The sequence below is a fragment of the Aedes aegypti genome, chromosome 2, assembly GCF_002204515.2.
Source record: "Aedes aegypti strain LVP_AGWG chromosome 2, AaegL5.0 Primary Assembly, whole genome shotgun sequence".
In the NCBI taxonomy this organism is placed as follows: Eukaryota; Metazoa; Arthropoda; class Insecta; order Diptera; family Culicidae; genus Aedes; species Aedes aegypti.
In genome coordinates this window covers 67,256,159-67,278,825 of record NC_035108.1, presented here as the reverse complement: position 1 = coordinate 67,278,825, position 22,667 = coordinate 67,256,159, and the positions used below count along the sequence as shown (strand labels likewise).

Below are 22,667 nucleotides of genomic sequence, written 5' to 3'. Positions count from 1 at the left end.
GTTGAAAACTTTTTAGAAACGTTTTTACAATATTTCAAATATCTCATGTAATTGTGACTATTGTCGGTGTAGTGTGCAATCCGAGTATAGATGATAAATTAATCAATGATCAGTTATTGTCAATTAAAATATGCGAGATGTTAGCACTGGTTGGAAATAGCGCCCTAGTCAATGACAAAACGAAACGCTTCAACGTCATTCTGAATGAACGGTAGACTCGGGCAGAAGAGCTTTACGAATTGAAGCACGGTTCAATGCTCGCATAAGTGTGCGTGAAGTATGTGAATGGAAAGTCAGAATTAGAAAAGCTTCGCGACGACGGAGATGATTAGAGCAGGAAAGCTAGAACGGCTGTGTGTCAGAGCAGGATGGTGATAAAACTCGGATTAGGTTCACTACAGTCGGCATCCTCGTTTTCTTCAGCAGCCTTTCCCATAAGAACTACAGGTAAATCTGGCAATTCCACATTTATAAGCCACATTTTGAGGCGTATTTATTTCAATCAATGACATCTCTTGCGAAATTGTTTGTTTGGAAATCTCATCAGGGGGAAGCATGCATATTAGTGGATCCCTCTTGCGCTAGCTAGCAGATTGAAGAGAAGCTAATTTTTTGATACATTTCAGGTATTTCTTCACGTATCTTTCTTTTCATATATTCTAAAACACAAATCAAACTGAGAAAGTATGTAGCTTTCATATGCAAAAATTATGGTCATTTTAAACTTGGTCATCTTGAATTTTATCAGAAATAAAGATCACCATTAGTGCACCATTCGTTTTTAATTTTGTGGTCACCATCAAAAAGCTAACTACCAGAGCAAAGTTGAATAAGAAAATAATAATAAATCTTGTTACCTGGTTATCATCATTTGATGACTAATTTTGTTATGATCTTGGCTGAATTAACAGTCAACATAACAAAATTGAGAACTCAAATTTGTTTGTCACATAACAATAGTAAATTATGTTATCTTTGAGTTCAAGTTGATAACAAAATTTACAGTATCATATTTTTATTAAGTTTATGGTCGTAAATCACGGACAAGTTTTGGGAAGTGAGTGTTTTGGATTAAACTTATGCTTCAAATAATTTTACATAATTTTGTATGGCCAAAAGTCAACTTTGTTTATCAACACACACTTTGTTAAAATGTTATTGGAAAGAAGTGTGATAACATTTTTTGTTAACACAGATTGTATCAACAATGTTTGTCACGGATACAATTATAACCAATTTTGTTATCATTCGCTTATCATTGATAACAGAATATCAAATTGATAACAGTGATAATGAAGGTTGCTATCATTTTGATATCATCCATTTATCCGCCTTTGCTCGGGTAAGGGGTCATCCAAAAATGACATTCATCATTTGAGGGAGGGTAAAAAGTATTAAATGGCTGGTTCATTCCTCGAGTAAACTGTAAAATGGGATTAAATTTTGGGTAGCAAAAGTATGAGTTACTTAGTATGATAATACTCATCATGTTGAAATGAAATAAAAGTTGAGTTGAAGCAAATACTCTCCATTTAAAAAAACTGTGTGAATTTTGATCATTTGTCCCTGGTTTTGAAGATATTCCGATGTGTCTAGAGGGCTCGACATAATCCATATACTTGTTTTAATTATGAAACGTGGTTTACGGCCAACCAGCCGAGTGGAAGTTTAACAACTACCGAAAAGCTAAACATTACATATAATTTGCAATTGGATTAGATGGACAAATTGATGTGAAGATTTGCGAAAAAGTTACACGTCTTCTCAGTGAGAATCGAACTCACGACTCCCCGATCTCTAGTTGGGGCGCGTTAACCACTACGCCATGAGAGGACTCATGAACGCAGAAGTTAACCTGAATTCGATTTCAGCTCAATAATCACGTGGTCCTCTTTCGCAAAGTGCACCTCTTTCGGAAGAATTAGATACCTAAAAAACAATGCGCTCTCGGGCTAGGCATTGGATATATATAGAAAGCGTTGTGTTTGGATGGGCATCTAATTCTTCCGAAAGAGGTGCACTTTGCGAAAGAGGACCACGTGATTATTGAGCTGAAATCGAATTCAGGTTAACTTCTGCGTTCATGAGTCCTCTCATGGCGTAGTGGTTAACGCGCCCCAACTAGAGATCGGGGAGTCGTGAGTTCGATTCTCACTGAGAAGACGTGTAACTTTTTCGCAAATCTTCACATCAATTTGTCCATCTAATCCAATTGCAAATTATATGTAATGTTTAGCTTTTCGGTAGTTGTTAAACTTCCACTCGGCTGGTTGGCCGTAAACCACGTTTCATAATTAAAACAAGTATTTATCGAGCAACGGACTCATGTTCCGTAACCGGTCGTTTGAGAACGTCGCGACCCATTGGAAGCCCACACAATAGAAACCTCAGCCAGCGCAGTTGCTGGCTAGTGTAGTGTGCTATTCCTATATCTAAAAAACAATGCGCTCTCGGGCTAGGCATTGGATATATATAGAAAGCGTTGTGTTTGGATGGGCATCTAATTCTTCCGAAAGAGGTGCACTTTGCGAAAGAGGACCACGTGATTATTGAGCTGAAATCGAATTCAGGTTAACTTCTGCGCTCATGAGTCCTCTCATGGCGTAGTGGTTAACGCGCCCCAACTAGAGATCGGGGAGTCGTGAGTTCGATTCTCACTGAGAAGACGTGTAACTTTTTCGCAAATCTTCACATCAATTTGTCCATCTAATCCAATTGCAAATTATATGTAATGTTTAGTTTTTCGGTAGTTGTTAAACTTCCACTCGGCTGGTTGGCCGTAAACCACGTTTCATAATTAAAACAAGTATTTATCGAGCAACGGACTCATGTTCCGTAACCGGTCGTTTGAGAACGTCGCGACCCATTGGAAGCCCACACAATAGAAACCTCAGCCAGCGCAGTTGCTGGCTAGTGTAGTGTGCTATTCCTATATCTAAAAAACAATGCGCTCTCGGGCTAGGCATTGGATATATATAGAAAGCGTTGTGTTTGGATGGGCATCTAATTCTTCCGAAAGAGGTGCACTTTGCGAAAGAGGACCACGTGATTATTGAGCTGAAATCGAATTCAGGTTAACTTCTGCGTTCATGAGTCCTCTCATGGCGTAGTGGTTAACGCGCCCCAACTAGAGATCGGGGAGTCTTGAGTTCGATTCTCACTGAGAAGACGTGTAACTTTTTCGCAAATCTTCACATCAATTTGTCCATCTAATCCAATTGCAAATTATATGTAATGTTTAGCTTTTCGGTAGTTGATAATCCATATATTTTTTTTAAATTTATAGGTGTTTCTCCGTTTCACATTTGAATTGGAATGAGCATTGAACACAAACTAAACACGTGCAAATGCATATTAGTTCTCATGTGTTTGGAATATATATTAATTTGATACAATTTTCGTGTGAGACTCCCTCATTAACGCCTGGGAGTACAACCGCCCTCTGGCCTATAGCAACGCCCTCCTCAAAAGGGAATGACTAAGAAGCTCAAATTTTACGACGACAGGGCTGACTTTAGTAATTTTCCATAGAAAATCATTAATTATGCTAGTTTTCAATCGTTAGTCCTTTTTCGTCGTGAATCTTATCAAGTATGCTATGTTGGGTACATGATTTTTCTAAATCAGTAGTATCATTAAAGACTGTAAATGTGGGAAATTCAGCGAAAAATAGAACGTTTTACTACTGTAGTTTTGGGTTGCTCTTAGCAACGAGTGTTTTGCTATTTTCAAGGCATTTTGCCAACAGCAGCGATAGGCGTGAGTTTCATTGGCTTCGCTGACTGTGATTTGCTACGTTTGTCTACTGTAGTGTGAATTTCAGAACTTTTCCCAACTCTGGATTCTGGTTGGCAATTTTTTAGAAGTAATACAGTCGACTCTCCACATCTCGATATCTCTCCCTATGTCGGTGATTTCATAAGTCCATTCAGTCTGCATACATTTTCACTCTCCCTCCTTATCTAGATATCTCCATATCTAGATGTGTTTCTGTTAATTTTTTGTTCTCAATTTTCTCTGTATGTCGATATGAACAATATCGAAGGTTATTAGACCAGAGTTTTGGGATTTAAAATAAATTAGGAGCGCAAAATGACGTCTGTTTGTGTATTACTTTCTTGGCAACGGAGTGTTTTTCAATCTAGTATTCATCAAACATTTGTTTTTTGTTTCGATCTCTCCCTATCTCGATGGTCCCTTCGATATCGAGATGTGGAGAGGGGACTGTAGTACAATCTAAGGAGAAGAACTTTTTATAAATTAATTTATCATTACATATTCATCAATTTTTGCTGATTTTCCTTTCAAACAGTGATCGTTTCGGGAATTTCTAAAAAAAAAACAATAAAATTGACCCGTTAATTCAGGACGACCCAAGGAACATTAGTAGCTTTTAAGATACTTATGTGTTTGATACAAGCTGGATAGCAGCAACTATTGCTGAACAAATTTTGAGTTGAATTGAATAAAATTTATTCCGGCTAATAAAAAAGCTATTATTCCACTTGAAGTTTGTGTTTTGAATACGAGCTGAATAAACCTCCGAAAATGCAAATATAGTAACTTTAATTCTACAACACATAAGAAGTTTAACAATTGACTGATTAGAAGCTTCTATAGGTTGTAGCCATCATTTTAGTAAAATATTGAACATTTGATTAACAACAAATCGTACAAAAGTTTCAGTGTCTTATACTTATGTATATGAATTCAAGAATGACGGCAAGGTATACCGCTGACGATGGGAAGGTCTCGAGTTTGAATCCAGTATCCAGGTAATTATTAAAAGTGATTATTAATTCATGGTGAAAGTATACACTGCATTTGATGCATACAGTGTTAGCGATTTTTAGTCATGTATTTGTTTTCAATTAATTTTGTGGCAGTTCAATAAAAGCTGAGATAAATGCTTATGAAGCGATTTTAAAGTTGTAGAATAAAGTCAATATTCAACGACACGCTTTATAACTTCTCCAAACTTGTTTGAACATCGCCTGAACAAAGGTTTAACATGGAAATAATTAAAATTTTGTTAAACATGATGCTGAATTAAACTGCATAATGTTGTTTGTTAAATCAGCGTTGTTAAGGTGAAGATGAATCGCAGCCAAAATTCAAATTTTCAAGAGCACAAATCTGGAGAACCGAACACCCGTTTAAGTTGAAAACTTAATCGATTGGTAACCACCAGCTAGTGACCAATCGATTAAGTTTTCAGCTTGAACAGATGGTTGGTTGTCCAGATTTGTGCTCTTGAAAATTTGAGGTTTGGCTTCGATTCATCTTCACCTTAAATCATCAATCCTTATTAGGCTAAGTGAAACCCGAATAAACATCATTTCAATATATGATTACAGTCACTAAATGATAGGTAGCCTAATAATTTCGCCAGATTTGCTTGAACAATGTGTGCGTAGCAGCTGCAAAGTAATATAATAAAGCAACTATTCAGTATGTAGTTGTGAAAAATTGCTTAATAAATGATTATGAAATAGGCAAACGTTTCTTGGGGAAGTTGTGTGTTCCCCACATCGCGTCAAGATGGTTCATTCATCTCTGAATGGTGGTGGTGTGCTAGGGTTTCAAGTGTTCTTTAATGAATTCATGGCAATTTTTCCATTCTTTTAAACAAAGGCTATTCTTTCGAGTTATACTGGTTTTATTACAATTAGTAATAATTTAGCTTGAATCTTAATTGAAAATTAATTTGCATTACAGATGCTCAAATTTTTAGAAGATTTTTTTTCATTTATAGACTGTTCTTTCAAGATAAAAATATTTTTGAAAGTTATTAAAACTAACGCTTATTATACGTTCCCATAGAGCCTTACTAAAAAAAATGTCTTTAGCTCAAAGGTTTAACTTAGGAAAGATTCCATTTTCCTCTAAGATTACTATTGCAACGTGTGAACTGAACCATGTACCATTGCTTGCGTATAAGGCAATCTGACGTTTGATCACCATTCTCTTGCCTGCACACGCAGGCATATGGCATATTGTTTTCATACGGGAACCGTTTACTTGGTTGCTAGAACTATGGAATAGTTTAATTTGTTCGATTCGAGGGATCGAAGCAAACCGATCCTGCAGAAGTACGAATTAGTCGAAAACCATTTCATTTACTGTCAAAAACTGATAATACACTTAGTGCTGACACTAATTATAGCAGCTAGCATAGAAGTGAAAAATGGCTTACATATAGGATGCACTTCTTTCAGCACTGACTGTTTCTTGAATTTACACTGAAGAGCTAATTATTTGTAAATCAATTTCGGCCAAACGGCATTTGGCCAAATGATCCAGATCCGTTTAAGATGATGGTGATGAAACATTCTTGAAGAAATCACCAAACTATATTTGACTAATTTTGTGCTTTGAAGCTTGACTTAAATCAAAAAGTTGAAACATCATTGGATCGAAACATATTGATTCCTCTGCCTTGTGCTATCGTTTCCAGTAAATGTAATGTAACTATACGCAACAAATTGGCTAGACTTTTTGCATACAATATTGAACATTCTATAGCTAATCATTCAAATTAACAACATCATACCTAAATCTTGTGTTCTTTTGTTTATTAGTTTCATTCTAGTGTTTCAAAAGTGTATAAAGTTTTATAGAATTACATAGTTTTATAGAAAACAGAAAGTCGGCATTTAAATTAAATGATTTAATTTCTTTCAATTTATTGAATTCACATTTATGTAAGGCTGGACCTAGGGCTGGACTTGCATGAAGGCGAGAAGACTGTGTGCTAAATATATCATTTTAAAAGCGTGGGGATACCCAGGTACAAATTACTTGGCCCCCTAAGTATTAGGTGAATCAGATAAAATAACAAAGGAACCAATGTTTGAACCATAAAACTTAATGTTTTGTTGAAAAATACAGTTAGGGGTCATGCACAAATTGCGTCACGCTCCAAGGGGGGGAGGGGGTCAAGCCAAGCGTAACAAGCCTTACAAAATTTTAGAAGGTATCATACAAAAAACGTGACAAAGGGGGGGAGGGGGTCGAAAAAGTCTAAATTTAGCGTGACATAATTTGTGTACCATCCCTTATAAAACGTCGAAGCCAACTTTTATACACATATTCGAAATACTTTTATCAATACACATAATGCCATAGAGTCATTATAAGTTTCCAATTGAGGTTTCCTGAAGTTTCCTGAAGTTTCCTGTATTCCTGACTGTCTTGTTATATACTGAATTTCTACTACTATTTAAAGTTCATATCATGATTTTGGGGCTCCTAGGAATCTACTGCAAAAATTGTATAATAACTGAATCTTGAGAAGATTGAGTTCACATTTTTTTCTCCATATTATGACCAGACTCAACTAGTTTAACATTATTTCATGATACAAAAAGTGTATATAGAAAGTTAGAATCAATTTGCATATTATCTAACCTAGAATTCAAATATTCCATACTGATGATGAATAATGTATTTTGCCATATGGTAATCCGTTTAATCAAATGCAATGAGCCCACTACGTTTTGGAATCAGTTACTCTACTTTCGTAACATCTATTGTCTAGCCACGTACTTATTAACATTCTATACTATGCGACGAGAACCGCCCAAATTTCGCAAACATCAAAGAACTACCCGCCTTTCTCCCTGTTTTCTGCGATTCTGCAATAATTTCACACGAATTCCAAATCTTCTGCAGCAAGCATTCTTTTTTCCACCCCATTTACCAACAGACGCAAAACAGATTGAGCTCATGTTTCCCTGCGCACCTGCGTAGAATTCTAATCAGATGTACCGTCCACCTCCAAATTGTGCTCATTTACATATCTTTCACCTTTTCCCATCAGGCCTCCGTCGCGTCGTCGCATATGAGTATGGAATTCCATCCGATCTTTCCCAAACCGACGATCGCACACTTGAACCAATTATGCCGCCCTCTGCCTCGGCTGTCATTGCTCATTTCCACGCTTCATGAGCAATCGAAACAAACAGCTTAAATTTCAAATGTTAAGGTGAAGATGAATCGAAGCCAAACCTCAAATTTTCAAGAGCACGGATCTGGAGAACCGAACATCCGTTTAAGCTGAAAACTTAATCGATTGGTCACTCGCTGGTGGTGATCAATCGATTAAGTTTTCAGCTCAAACGGGTGTTCGGTTCTCTAGATCCGTGCTCTTGAAAATTTGAGGTTTGGCTTCGATGCATCTTCACCTTAACACCTTCGCCCAGCTGGACCGACATTCCAGAAACGGTAGCAATCGACAACACCCTAACTACACAGATCCAATTGCCAGACTCCGTCGCCCATCATCTTCACCCTTGGGCGACTGATCGCGTTGACGTGCATCGTTTAAGGGTTTGTCACCCAGCCCCTTCGGGTTGATCTTTGCTACAGAGAATCACCGCAATGTTAACTGTTCGTAAGGAATCGCAACACCGCGGAGCAGTATCGTGATCGTGTGCATTGTTCGGCTCTCCGAGATTGAGTTTTTTGTTCGCCATGTCTGAGATGCACTGGACCTAGCCAAGCCATTGGGCGTAAGTACCTCTATAATAACTGACATCGAGTTCTTCGAACAAAGTTGGTACCTAAGCAGGGAGGAGGCAAGAAAGATCTTGTTCTCTCGAGAGAGCCGGTAAGGCCGCGGCACGTTGTTGTTCGTCCGGAACACAAACTTTGCGCGCGCGCGCTCGCTGAAGCTCTTCGACAGATTGGCGAGGGGTGGTGGGTCTAGGTTCTTTTTTGCAACATCTCCGCGTGCTCTTTTGGGCAGCCTTCTGACGATGTGAGGGTCCACATGGGACAGAAAAAAAAACCGTTGAAGACAACGTGCAAACTGTGACTACGGGTCCAAAGAGAAGAGAATTTTTCGGTGGGCTCTCCGGCTCTGGTGATGATCACCGACTTTGGCAGCACCCGGGATTTTGTACAGAGAGGGATAGAGGGGCGGGGCACGCAGAGGGGGCAATGGAAACAACAACGCTCTGACTCTGCGTCGCACACATTGAATTAGGGGGGAAACCGGGGGGTTCCGCGGCTTGCCGGCTGCCGAGTAAGTTTTAGTTCGTGACTTTCTTCAACCAGTATAAAAAGCGATGAATTTTGCTGAACGATTGTCAGTCTTAGTTTAGTGGTCACATCATTAATTTGATCTGCACACAAAGTACACACACCGTGAATACACTTCATCAGCAAATTCTAGCCAAAATGTTCCGATTGGTGAGTTTTGATCGGGAATAATCTGCAAGGAGAGGATTGATTTGTCTGTGGAGTGACTTCAAGTGGATCTTGATGGTTGTTAGTGGAAGGATTCAATTTAGTGGAACATAAGGAAAAACTGTGGGAATTCTGCTCAGAAATAAGGACTCAAAGTGATTGATACGGGAATGAGTGGTGCAAATTGGAGATCAGAAAAATCAGTGAATGCAGATTGTTAAAACCTAATCAGTGTCATCAGATTTGAAATTGGTACAAAGTGAAGGAGGTCATTTTGTGACTGTGCTTGATGTATTTTGAAATTGATTATTAAAATTCTCAATTGAGACGATCGACATTTGTATACAATACATATTGAAGCAAAATAATAATCTTCAGGCTTCTTCAGCTTCTTAGGGATGTGAATCAATCAAACCATATTCATTATGGCTTAGAGATTTCTTCGTATCAATACCCAAGCAATATTTCAGGTTTTGTCCTGGTCTTAGAACAGACATTGATTCAAATATTATTCTATCAAACCGAAATAATACTATAATCGTAACCAGGACACCGCAAAATTGGGTGTAATTGAATGTTGTGTCTCATGATTTCCTTTCATATGAATGTAGTATCAATGTACTAGCTTGTGTTATTCGAGTTCCAGATATTCCAGAGCACCAAAAGTTCAAATAAAAGGGCATGTTTTGGTTTAAACAGCTCACTTTTAATGTGATTAATCGAACTTCGAGCTCACTTTTTATGAATGAACTTTTTCATTTCAGTTGCCTCAATACAGTTATGTTTACCATAAAGTAGGCAAAACTGGCGACTCGAACTTGTTCTAAACATTCTTGTTGTTGATCAGTAGTTATTTCAAGTTCTGTTAGTATCCTTTAGGTTCTTTTATTAAACGAAATAGTTTCATTGGAACTCAGAATCTACTAGAAGTGAAGTTTGAGTTCACTGTTTAAATAAAATCCGAACTTTTGTTTTTTGTTTGGTTTTGCCTTAAATATTTTTAAATTTAGGCAATTTCCTAAAATAGAGCAACAAAACAGATTTCGTCATCAGAAGTTGTATGAATTTGCTCATTTCGTTAAAATACTCGATTTTCTATGAAATATTTAGGAAATCTATAAGAAATTGCCTACATTTGCACGTATGACGTGGTATTCCTTAAACCAAATTATTCAGCTTAAAGAATTGTTTTTGAAACAAATGATTATCACCTCAACGGCTGATCAATTTACCTTTGGTCAGTGGCGCGGGAAGTTGGTAGGACAGGTAGGGCATGTACTACGCACAAAACACCTGGGTAAGACAGTCAAAGGTTTGTCCTACCCATGATTCAACAAAATAACATCAAAGATCAACAGAAAGCTTCAAAAACAAACTAAATTATTTATCATCTGTTCAATTTCAAATACGATCAACGCGTTGCAACATCATACTTAAGAATAAGGAGGATGGAAGACACAATAAGGTTTTTCATGGTAGTTTGTTTGTTTGTTTTTTTTTCTACACTTGACGCCAAAAGGGTGCATTTGTGTCGTTGTTTCATGGAAGTCTCATGTCTAGTAAAGCGTGACATGGTGTGTGCATGATCTCTTAAAGCTCTGGCTCGTGAGAAGAACGATTGAGACAATCCATAGTGAAAATCCTGGGAATCGGAATGTAATAATTGCTACAAGAAACTTCTTTAACCGTTAGAAAAGCAATCCTCTCTGGCATTTCTGAATAAAACAATAGATGGTTTCTCAAAAATATCTATGGACAGCCCTGTATATGTTCTGGAACAAACTGACATGAGCATTCCTTGAAGTAATTCTTGAGAAGTTCTTAAGTTAACGGGTTCAAAAGGCTCTTCAAGAATTTCGTATCAGATTCTCAGAAGAAAAAAAAAGCTTGAGGAATTATAATAATGATTTTTCTTTCAGGGTATCCTTCAGCGATCTCCCCAGAAATTCTAGAGGTCTCTCAACCAATTCTTCCAAAAACTCTTCCAGGATTCTCCGAAGGATGCCTAGAAGAATTTATGCAGGATTTGTTCCTGGCAATCTTTGAAAACTCGAAAACAATTTATTTCCTTAGGTGTTACTTTGATTCTTTCTTCCAAAAGTATCCTAGAATTTTCTGTAGATATTTTTTAACTAATCCTTCAACCGATACCCTAGAAGTCCTCCGCCTGTTTGTATGGATTGCTTCAAGAATTCATTCAAGTCTCCTCTTATAAATCCAAAATTCTCTGAGGAGTTCTTCGAACAATTTTTTACTAGGAATTTTTCCACCATTTCATCCAAGTACTACTCCTGCCGCCTTACCAAACATTTCTTATGAAATTTCTAAAAAATTCCATACAATGTTCAAAAGTTTACTTAGCTTTTCACAGCAGTTTATGCTACAGCAATTTTTATCAATAATTCCTACGATCATTTCTAAACAAAATTCTATAGAGATACCAATGTCCAATATTTTTCGAGATTTTTCTTTAGAAAATCCTACTGAATACTACCACCAAATTTGATTTATTTTTCAATTATCTTAGCAAATTATCTAGGAAATCTTCTAAAACTTCCTAAAGAGTCCAAAGGTTATTTCAGAGATCCTTGTTTATTAAGGGTGGTTTTGAAATATACACAAATTTTATCAGAGATTAATCTAGGTTTTTATTAAGAAATACCTCACAAATTTGTTTTTTTAATCCTTGCTGGAGACATTCCTAGAAAAAATCCTGAAAAGAAACTTTCAAAACTTACTTGAGACAATCTCATAAAATTACTGGAGAAATTTCTGTGGAAATCTTGGAAAGAATCTCTGCAGCAATTGCTGAAGGTATTATTAAAGATAATCTCTAGTTGACATCTTATATAAATTCTGAAAGAGTATTTTAACCTTCCAGTCGTCGCGCGGTTTGTCATCGTCAGAATCACCACGTTTTTTTCAACATCTTTTAAACAAGACATTAAAAAACGTAAAAAAAATCCACCAATCCAAAGGAACAATGCCGGTTTGATTTTGGCAACATGCCAACAAATTTCGTGTTAGTAGATGAAAAACCGTGTTGCCAACCCGAATCATGCTCAAATCGAACGGTTGTTTTAATTAAAACTTTTATCATCATAATAACCAAAATTTAAATTCACTTATTTTTAACATGGTAAGCCTCACAAAGCCCCCCAGAAATTAAGATTAACAAGAATAGTTACTGACCTATGATTCATTCATCTGTATATGAACTTTCGTGGTCCAAAAACATGATTTCGTTGTGTTGAGTGATAAATAACGAATTTTGCTAGTCATAATATGTTTGTAAATTCATTTACAATAAATAAAAACTTTGGAACAACGGTAAAGTTGCCAAAAACGAACTGTGCGGAAATCGAACGGACACTGCACTTATAACTATATAACGGAGTCCTAAAATTTTAGAAAAAAAATCTCCATTTTATTAAATAACACGACCGTGTGTACCCTTGCTACTTCTTTGGCAAATTTTCCACTCAAATAATAGCTTTATTATATTTGAACTTTAAAGCGTAGTCCGCAGCTGACAAGAGAAGCGCCCAAGAAAAAAGCTGCTTCTTACCTGGGAGACGAAATATAAGACAACGTTATTTTGAAATGCAAGATAACTCCAGCTTGCCAACAACAATCAAGGCAGGCTTCGAGAAAATCGATAGTTTCCTTTTGTTGTGCACCTTCGATCTTTTCTGACAAACATGAAAAAGGGGCCACAGTTTTCTATGCACTAAATATTCATTTTCATTAGAAAAAGTAGAACGATGCGTTTTTCAATGCTTTATGTTCAATCAGATTAAATGGTGCTCACGTGACATTACTTGCGTTATGTGCATGAATTGATTTTCATTCGATTTTTATCACTTTTGAAGAAATACGAAAATGTGTTTTAATCGCTTTACGCGCTTTTTTCATGTTAGTCCAATGTTTGAGATCTGGGCTCACAGTGACAGTTCGTGACAGCGGAATCTCGGCTCACTATGACGTACAGAAATTTTGTATTGGTTTCTACCTCCCAGCTTCTTACCAAAGTAATTTTAACAGCTGATCTCCTACTTGTGGAATAATTGAGCGAAACCTCTTTTTCGCATACGCAAAAGTGACAGCTCCATTTGATTTGTACGGCAGGCGTTTCCGTCGTTATGAAATTCGCTCTACTTATATGCGGACTGCTCAAGGAATTTCGATAGCGGAATCATTTCTTAACCGTTTGGGCAATTCACATATTACATAAATGGTCATTTATGATACCCACCCACCTCCTCGTACCGCTTTTTGTATGAATACTTTACAAATTTTGTATGAGCTGTAACATAAAGAGAACACCCACCCACCCCCTCCAGCGTTATGAAATGTATGAATAAGCCCTTTATTGTCCTATCCTTTTGTACAGTACTTTTTAGCTGTGGACTGCGCTTAAATTAAAAAATTGTTCCAAATTTGAACCATCTTTTCTCAAAACTTCACCACAAAAATTGTTATTACCCCCAAAACATTACATATTAACTTAACTTATCAACAATCATCACAAATCTAAAAACTAATTTTATCGTTCAAATTTAAAGAAATCGTCATGGAAATTCTTCATCGTGTTACAGATAGGGAGTACAATATAAATGAAGATTTTCATAAACATTGCTTCAATTTTAAGCAAAAAATAAATGATTTGAAACGCCCAAACGTATGCACTAAATGCCTTAAGGTATATAAGAAATGAGTTACTCGCTAACTCTGAAGTACCCTTAGAGGGTTCTGCTTTAGAGAAAAGTCAATTAAAGTTTGTTTAAAGAATAGCTACTTATTATCATTTTCTTACTTATTTAATAAGTTATGATTCAAAGGGTACTTCAAAGTTAGCGTGTATGCACTAGATAATGGCGAATTTTACTGATGATGAACGATAAATCCTATTGCCAAAATAATTGGAACTTCGTTATAGCAAATTAATCGCATTTTTTTATCCACATATCATGTTTTAATTTATGATAGCACTCTGTGATTAGGCTAGAAAACCATAGTAAAAGTTAGTTTTCATGGCTAACTCAATGGTCCCTTGGATCGCATTTGCGCTGGTTTTGTGTTATATTATTCGATACCTCCCCAAATCAATATCGAGTTATAGAGAGTTGACTGTATTTTAATTTTTGCATCTCTTTAAATGCGTAAACAACCAAACCTTCTGCTCATGAGTACTTTTAAATAGTTCGAAAAATCCACTTCGACGAACAATTAGAACGTTGATTTCCACAAACAGGAAAGATGACTTTTTTAACAACTAACAGTTAACTAATACGAACAACTTCTGAAGTTTATTTTTGAAAGCTTCAAATACATCTTTCTTCGTATATCTGTTTCTTGACCAGAGTGTATGGAAAACAACAGCTCATTTTAATTGGAGTCTCAAAATTTGAATTCAATTCTAGAATAATGGTCAACAAATGCGTTAGTCCGTTCTACTTTGGCGATTTCTAGAGCGATTTCACATTTATGCGGAAGAATATTTGAAGAAATAATATGAATACAGAACAGCCGTAGCAGTTAACAGCAGTTGCGTCTAATTAGAGTATTGTACTAAAATAGTTCGAACATTTGTTATTTTGTAGAACGTTTCTTAAAATTTTTCAATATTATGCTGACAATCAACCCAGTATTCAAGATCACCTTGATTGAGTTTGATCATTGATCCACTCAAAAGATAAATCTATTTGATAAAACCTTTCCCTATTTTAGAGTAATTTTTCAAAAAATAACAGCTTTGTATAAAGCTAGTCAAAGTAGCTAAGATTTTGTTCAAATATTGAGTTATCCACTGACGTACTTAATTCACTGAGTCCAATAATTGACCCTAGAGCGGGGTCAAAACACGTGGAGAACATACGGAAGTGTGCCCCGCTCAAGCGTCACAATTCATGGACCGAGTGAGTTCAGTAAATCTCGAAAACTTATTCAAACAGTCTCAAGTCAGAAAAGTGAACAAACTTACTTTATTGATCCTACACTGAAATGAATTTTATTGTAGAAACTACTGAATCCATGGTAAATTTAAGAACTGCACCAACGATTTTCAACCGACTACATTAATCTGTTAACTCTACCATAGCATAGTCAACAAGAAAACATATTCTGTTTATTTAACCAGAGTTGTAGTTTTTATGACTAGAAACATTCTAGATTTGACAAATTTGGCATTGTCCTTTCAACGTATTGTGTTGTACGGTGGGTGTCATGGATTGAAATACAATGCTTTGTAGTCGAGGCTACTATGGACATAGTCACATTTACTACACTGCTCAGTGATTTTTACCAGATTATAGTAAACTTAACAGATTTTTGTAGTCGGTTGAAAATCGTTGGTGCAGTTCTTAATTCTACCATGGATTCGGTAGATTATACAACAAAATTTGTTTGCGTGTACGATCCTAAACCAACTCGATTTTTCACTTTTAAAACATTTAATTCTGGATTTACAAAACGGCGTAAGTAAGATTTTCAACTTTCACAATCTAATCGCTACTTACATCGCTCCATTGTATGGAGGGACAAAGTGACTTAACCACGAATCATAACAAAACACTACTTGAGTCGATCTTAGACTGGTACCAAAACGTCGTAAGTAACTGAATAAAACGGCTTATCATTTTGTAATATAATTGTTGTGGAAATAATAAAAACTACCTAGTTTTTGAATGCGAGCTAATTGTATACATTTGTGAACAAATGTTAAAATGTTGATTCGTTTTAAAACAGTTTTAGAAGATATGTTGTGATGCTTCTTAAAAAAATTTCTCAAAACCGTATGAAAATGACTTACGTCGATTTGAAAAAGTAATCGAGAAATCGGTGGATATACCATTTCATGTGACAGATCAATAGAGATATACTCCACTGCACTGTGACGTCACGCATCAATTTTGACAGGTACTGGTCCTGTTGTTTACAGTTTGGACTTAGTACTTTTTTCGAATCATTCTTAATTTCGTGAAAGTTTGCTACGAGGAGAGGTCAAATCAACTGCAGATACCCACGGATTGTATTATTCTATCTTCCTACCGTCGAAAATCGTCACCATCAGCATGCTGGTGATAGAAATGCCAAGATGAAAAAATGATGGACTAAGTCTTAAACGTAAACAACAGGACCAGCAGCTGTCAAATAAGTGAGGTTAGGCTCGTCATAAACAGCGCTCTATAAAACTATAGATGACGAATGTCGCTGCTTTTCCCTTTGTTCTCGCTCAGAAACATGTCGGGTACATAAGTGTCAAACTGCATACTTTTTCGCGTTGACATTTATAGCCCCGCCTATTTCCGCCAGCAAAAGATGTTCCTGCAGCGACGCCAGCGACATTCTTCCTCTATTGACAGATCCACCTATGCATTTCTTTACATCGGTGGAGGACCGGTGCTAACACAAGACTGCCATTTCCATAGAAAAAAGCGGTCAAAGAGCTTCTCGATCAGCTGATTTGGAACGTTTTGTGAAAGGGCCTATGGTCTAATCCACCGGTGTACTAAATTCCAAGAGTACTCGGTCCAAGAATGGTCTTATCCAGAGTGGATTTAAATAAGAGTGGCGTCAATGTCAAAATTGGAACAGCGGCGAACTGTCAATTCCATACAAATCCACGTTCCAATCGAGCAGGAGACCTGTCAAAGCTGGAACAAGACGTCACTCTTGTTTACAGGCACTCTAGTCTTATCTAGTAGTCCTTTATAAGAGAGATTCGCGCAAGCTGACATTTCTGTCAAAGTGTGAGCCAATCGAGCAGCGAGAGCTGTCAAAGTGTGAGCCAAACGAACATACGTTATGTTTGTTTTGAACTTTTCTTGAGAAGTAATGTAATCCACTTGAAATTATTTCGGTAAAAGTAATTTTGCATGAAGCAAAAAAAATAAATATTTTTCTTTTTTAAATTTTTGTCAATGCAATTTTTAGTTGTTGATTTTTTCGGCTGTTCATTAGTTTGGATATGTAGTTCAAAGATCTATAACGAAACAACGTACATTTTTTAGCAATGAGGAAGTCATGTCCGTGTTACAGTTTTATTCTCGACGCCGAGCAAAATTAGCACTGCTGGTCTGTTGCCAAATCATTCCATTTTACTTCCGCTTATCTCTCTATATAGGATCACTAGTCTTATCCACTGGTGTACTAAACTGACTCGGTCGAAGAATTTTGACACTAGAGCGGGTCCAGGTCACGTGGGGATCAAACGGGAGCGTGCCCCGCTCAAGTGTCACAATTCACAGAAGGTATCGACCGTGATTGTTTAAATTATTTTTGTTATGACTATAGCGGTCATGTGACTCAAAGGTAAAGGGAGTCTTTAGAAGATTTTTCACAAATGATTGAATAGGCGTCACAAGGGAGCGACAAGATTGAAATTATATTAGGTGATGAATTTTGAGCAAACCATTTTTAAAGTCAGTAAGCAACGAAGCGTCCTGTATTCTATCTAGCTTCTCTACTGAAGAAGGGTTGGCTCAAAGCTTTGAAGCTCAAAATTTAACATTATTTAATATAAAGTTTTATTAAACTTTTGAGGAACTTTAATTTTTACATGAGAAACGTGCAAATTTCAACAATTTCGTCGACGCGCCTTCTTTGACAGATACGTCGACCTCAAATGGGCATCTCCAGTTCCGTACCTCAACTAAATTCTAGTCTAGTGCATAAACGAAGCCGAAGATGACCTAACAGTTGAACTCGACGTATGTGTCAAAGAACACCAGTTTCTGGTTGGTATTAGGGCGTCTGTACCAGTAATAGTGGCAATAGTAACGGGTTGAAGAATAAAAAATCACCAGAAAATAACGGAAACTCGTTTTTCATATCTGAATACGTCATACGAAAGCTTTTCTATTCTATTTTACGTAAAAAATAATTTTAGAATGATAAAATCGTTGAATCTTTCAAAAAAGCATTTCATCCATTACTGGAACATGTTCCAGTAATAGTGGTATTTGCTAACGGCTGTTCCTATAATAGTGGTTTACATTGATTTCCCATTGAAACTCACTATTATAGGAACGTCCCACTATAACTGGTGCAAAGGAGCAAAAAAGTTAAGGTTTTTAATTGTTTTCTACTATTTCCTTACTAATTTCCGAACAAATTTTATACACATTCATATCAATTCAACATGAGCCATGTTAGAAAAATACTCATAAAAATAAAAATTGCCTATAACACGCTTAAAACCGCACTACCACTATTATTGGTACACACACTACCATTGGATCAGCCACCCTAAATGGTAAAGTATGCAAAAATTGGGGATGATACGATATTTTAAACTCTGAGTCGGTCGCAGCCACTCTCGAATTTTCTACTGCGTGATTGATAAATTAGGTAGTTAAGCAAATTGTAGCGCTTAAAACATAATAAATTCAATAAGATTGATTATCAGGCGAGGGACGAATTGTTGATTAAAATTATTACTAGGGAGCGACAATACCTCTGCATTTCCACGGTTGCCATGGAAAAGAATTTGGGATAGTTAAGTAAAGTACTGTAAGACACTTTTGATTGGTGATCGTGAAGCGATCCAACGATCACGTCTGAATAGATTAATGATATTACGACTAAAAAAGCATTTCAAACAGTTTCTCAAACCTTTAGATTTTGCATAGCGATTCTGTACCTGAATGCGTCTTTGTCCTCACAAACGATTCGTCGATCTTCGACATCTATCCGCTGACCTTTCCACTAAATGGTTTTCTTCTTTCTTGTGCCCTTCTAATGATGTGCCAAAAAAAAAACCATCCAAAACGCCGCATTCAATCAACGCCATACCCATTCATTCACACTTCGGCTTGCTTACCTCAAAGCAATTCACCGGGTAACATAATAAAGCCTAGAGTAATCGACCACAATATGCGCGCAGCGCACGATCATGTTCAACAACGCTTCAAGAGCGAGGCAGCGGATTGGCCAAAACGTAGAAAAAGAGGGATCACGACACGGCGATGCGATCTTCTCCCATAACCTTGCTGCCAGTGACCCACAAAGTCCCGTATGCGCTCACGCGACGCGACCAGATGCATCGCTACTATGTATGTGATCATATGATGCGATCTGTGGTCTCTCCCTTTGCAGAAGAACCACAGATACACAGACGTAACACTCGAAATAGTTTCATCGTTCAGTAAAACAGCGTTTAATTCTAATAGTTGAAGAATTGCTCGCTCGTGGCGCTCGTATAGCTTTTGTTCAAGTTTAACGTTGGCGTATTACCGCCATCTAGTAGTCAGATGGACAAAGTTAGTATTTTAAGCATTGGGCGTCAACGTTCGCGGAGCTATGTTTTGAATTGATAACTGATCAAACTGTAACGTCTGTTTGTCTGTGGAAGAACTAGTAGCTCTTGACTCTTTCGCCTCTGGCACCACTGCCGCTGCGGTGCGAGTTAATGAGCTGAGCGAGCACTAGCAGCGCAGAGAGGAAGATCGTCTCTTGAGCTTCAAGAGGAGGTCGGTAATCACTTAAAAGCGAGTTTACGGTGGTTCAGGTTGAGGTTGAGTCTGTGGGGTGAATTAAGCAGTAATTAATTTGATGGCCTATCATCAAAGTGTAGCTGTTGAGAACTTGAGGGGTCTTAGTTTATCATCAAAAGAGACGAATGTGCAGTATACGATGTCTGTTTATCTGATTGAGCAAGCATTCTTTGATAAGGAGACAATAGATCTTTTTATTACCTATTCATTGATAATTTGACATCCCTTTGACTGTCATTCTCGTACACTAGAACAAATTGTTCGCGAAGTTTTATTCAAAAAATTGCTCAAAACGATTTGGCTTTTAAATTGACGTGAGATAATTGTCATAAACGGTTAATTGGATGCATTCCACTTGTGTGATGATCTAGCTGAAATCATGGAACCGAGAAGCCTCTTCCTCATAATTATTTTCAAGCGAATCAAGCCAGACAAGCCCAATGACAACAACAATTTAAATGGCGCTTCTCATTGACAGCGCCAATTATCTGCTTCTGCCTTTTCACACTTGAATGCACGTGCCTTGTTGCATGGTTGGAGAATTCAGCGGAAGGAGGATGTCTGGTGGCGTCTCTTCTTCACGAGGTGAGAAAAATTGCGACTGATGATCATCATCATCGTCTTCCGCCCCTACTGCGCCATCATTATCGGGGTGCGAATGTAAACAAAATTTAACCAGAAATAGATGAGATGAAGCCAGGGGCCCAGATAGCCGTAGCGGTAAACGCGCAGCTATTCAGCAAGACCAAGCTGAGGGTCGTGGGTTCGAATCCCATCAGTCGAGGATCTTTTCGGGTTGGAAATTTTCTCGACTTCCCAGGGCATAGAGTATCTTCGTACCTGCCACACGATATACACATGCAAAAATGGTCATTGGCATAATAAGCTCTCAGTTAATAACTGTGGAAGTGCTCATAAGAACACTAAGCTGAGAAGCAGGCTCTGTCCCAGTGGGGACGTAATGCCAAAAAGAAGAAAGAAAAGAAGATGAGATGAAGGAAGTCTGCTCGACTCACTCAAGGGAAAAAAAGATGATGAATATTTTGATCGGGTGCCGTCCTTGGCCGCAACTAGAAACCTGATGCGATCTCTGAAGTGATGTGCTGGTCAATGTTGGAACGCCTTTTACGGGGAAATGTCGAATGATTGATTAAGCATCTTCAGGTCAGGTTACGGTTAAGCCACTTAAACACTTTGCGATGCCGACATTGCGTCGTGCCCATCCATTTGGGATCGTCAAATCGTGATTCAAGAAGCTCCTCTTGATCCCGCCTTCTATAGTCACCAAACAGGAAAACACGGCACTCACATGTAATCGTTAAATGTCAAGGAGCTCGATATCTCCCATCGGTAGTCTGAAACTTCTAATTGCAACCTAACGAGAAAAACGTGATTGGATGCGCTGTGGAATCTGAACAATTAAAACACGACTCATCCCATTATCTCTCAGTCTTCAAGATCCACATTACGCCACACATGAAGTATGGGCCCATACTTACCGATCGTTCCGCTCTTCCATACTTTCAGATCATCGTCTCCGCCCTGGCCGCCGTTGCCCTCGCCCAGAACCCAGATGCCGAAGCGCAGATCCTCTCCTCCGACAGTGTCGTAAACCCAGACGGATCCTACGCGTGGAACTACGAAACTAGCAACGGAATCCGTGCCCAGGAAGAAGGTGTCGGAGGCCAGTCAGCCCAAGGCAGTGCCTCGTGGACCGATCGCGATGGAACGCCAATCCAGCTGACCTACGTTGCCGATGTCAACGGATTCCAGCCACAGGGTGCCCATCTGCCACGTGAAGGACCAGCGCCCGCCCATGTCCTGAAGACTCTGGAGTTCATCCGGGCCAACCCACCCAAGGATGACCCCAACTTCAACATCCAAGCCCTGGAAGCCGAAATCGCCAGACTGCAAGCCCTGCAGTAAACTCCTTCGTGAGATTCACCACTCGCAACGTGACCTGTGCTCATACTCAAAAGAACCAATCGCTAGGACAAACGGAAATCAAAATCACAACCCATGAATTAGTCGAGGAGGAATTTCTTTGAAAATTGATGTAAATTTGTTGTAAATATTCGCTAGTTTATAATTTACACACAAACACTTCCTTTGAGCGACACGTCAACCTTATCATTTTTTGTTTTACATGTAAATCTTTGTTCTGTTCCCAGTCAGCATTTAATGCGCACTGAAAACACGTGACAAATGACACCTCAATGTGCCCATAATCGCAACTTGTTTACCACAAAACACAATTTCCACCATTTTTTTAAGCAACTCGTTTAAAATTTTGTGTTTCGCAGCGATTTGCGAAGGAGATTACATTCGACGTTCAAAACGTCACACACACATACATTCAACAAAGCCGATCTAATCAAAAGATAGAGAGAAAGAGAGAGAGGTGAAAGGCAAAAGAGAATAGCATTCCAAAAACGAAATACTTACATCAAAATCGCGAAAATGATTAAACAATCGAACACAGTAGAAGAGGAGAAGTAGAAGATGAAGAGGGGAGAGGCGAAGATGATATTAGAACAACTTATGTTTTTTTTATTACTTTTTAATTCTTTTTTAATCTATACAAAAAAGAACAGAAACTCAGCTAAGGATAAAAGAGGAGAAGAGAAGATACTATCTCTAACGATGACATAACTTGTTCATACCGTCAATAAAGGATATTATTTTAAAAACCAAATCGAAAAAGATCTATTAATTTGCTCAAGATATTTTCACAAGTTTTCTAATACCTCTTTGAAATATGTCTCTGATCGGCAGATGTTTTGCTATTTCGCTTTACTTCTTGGCTGGATACCCATGTACTAATTTATTTTGCTATTATTACATACTTTCATGAATTGAATTTAAATTTTAAAGAACAATTACCACCAACTTAAGTTTTACTGTCAACTCTATCTTAAGCCTGATCGCTGCTGATTGATTCCTTTAGGCAGCAGATCAGGCTTTAAGGCGACACGGGAG

At 37.7% G+C, this 22,667-nt stretch overlaps 1 protein-coding gene across 1 annotated transcript; it reads left to right on the top strand.

The window, feature by feature from the left end:
* The first annotated feature begins 9,043 nt into the window (after positions 1-9,043).
* Positions 9,044-22,383, top strand: LOC5570388 (pupal cuticle protein Edg-78E). The gene is made up of 2 exons (XM_021841114.1): positions 9,044-9,195; positions 21,216-22,383. The coding sequence occupies exons 1-2, from the start codon at positions 9,184-9,186 to the stop codon at positions 21,612-21,614; spliced, it is 411 nt and encodes a 136-aa protein (XP_021696806.1). The 5' UTR covers positions 9,044-9,183; the 3' UTR covers positions 21,615-22,383.
* The last annotated feature ends 284 nt before the right edge of the window (positions 22,384-22,667 follow it).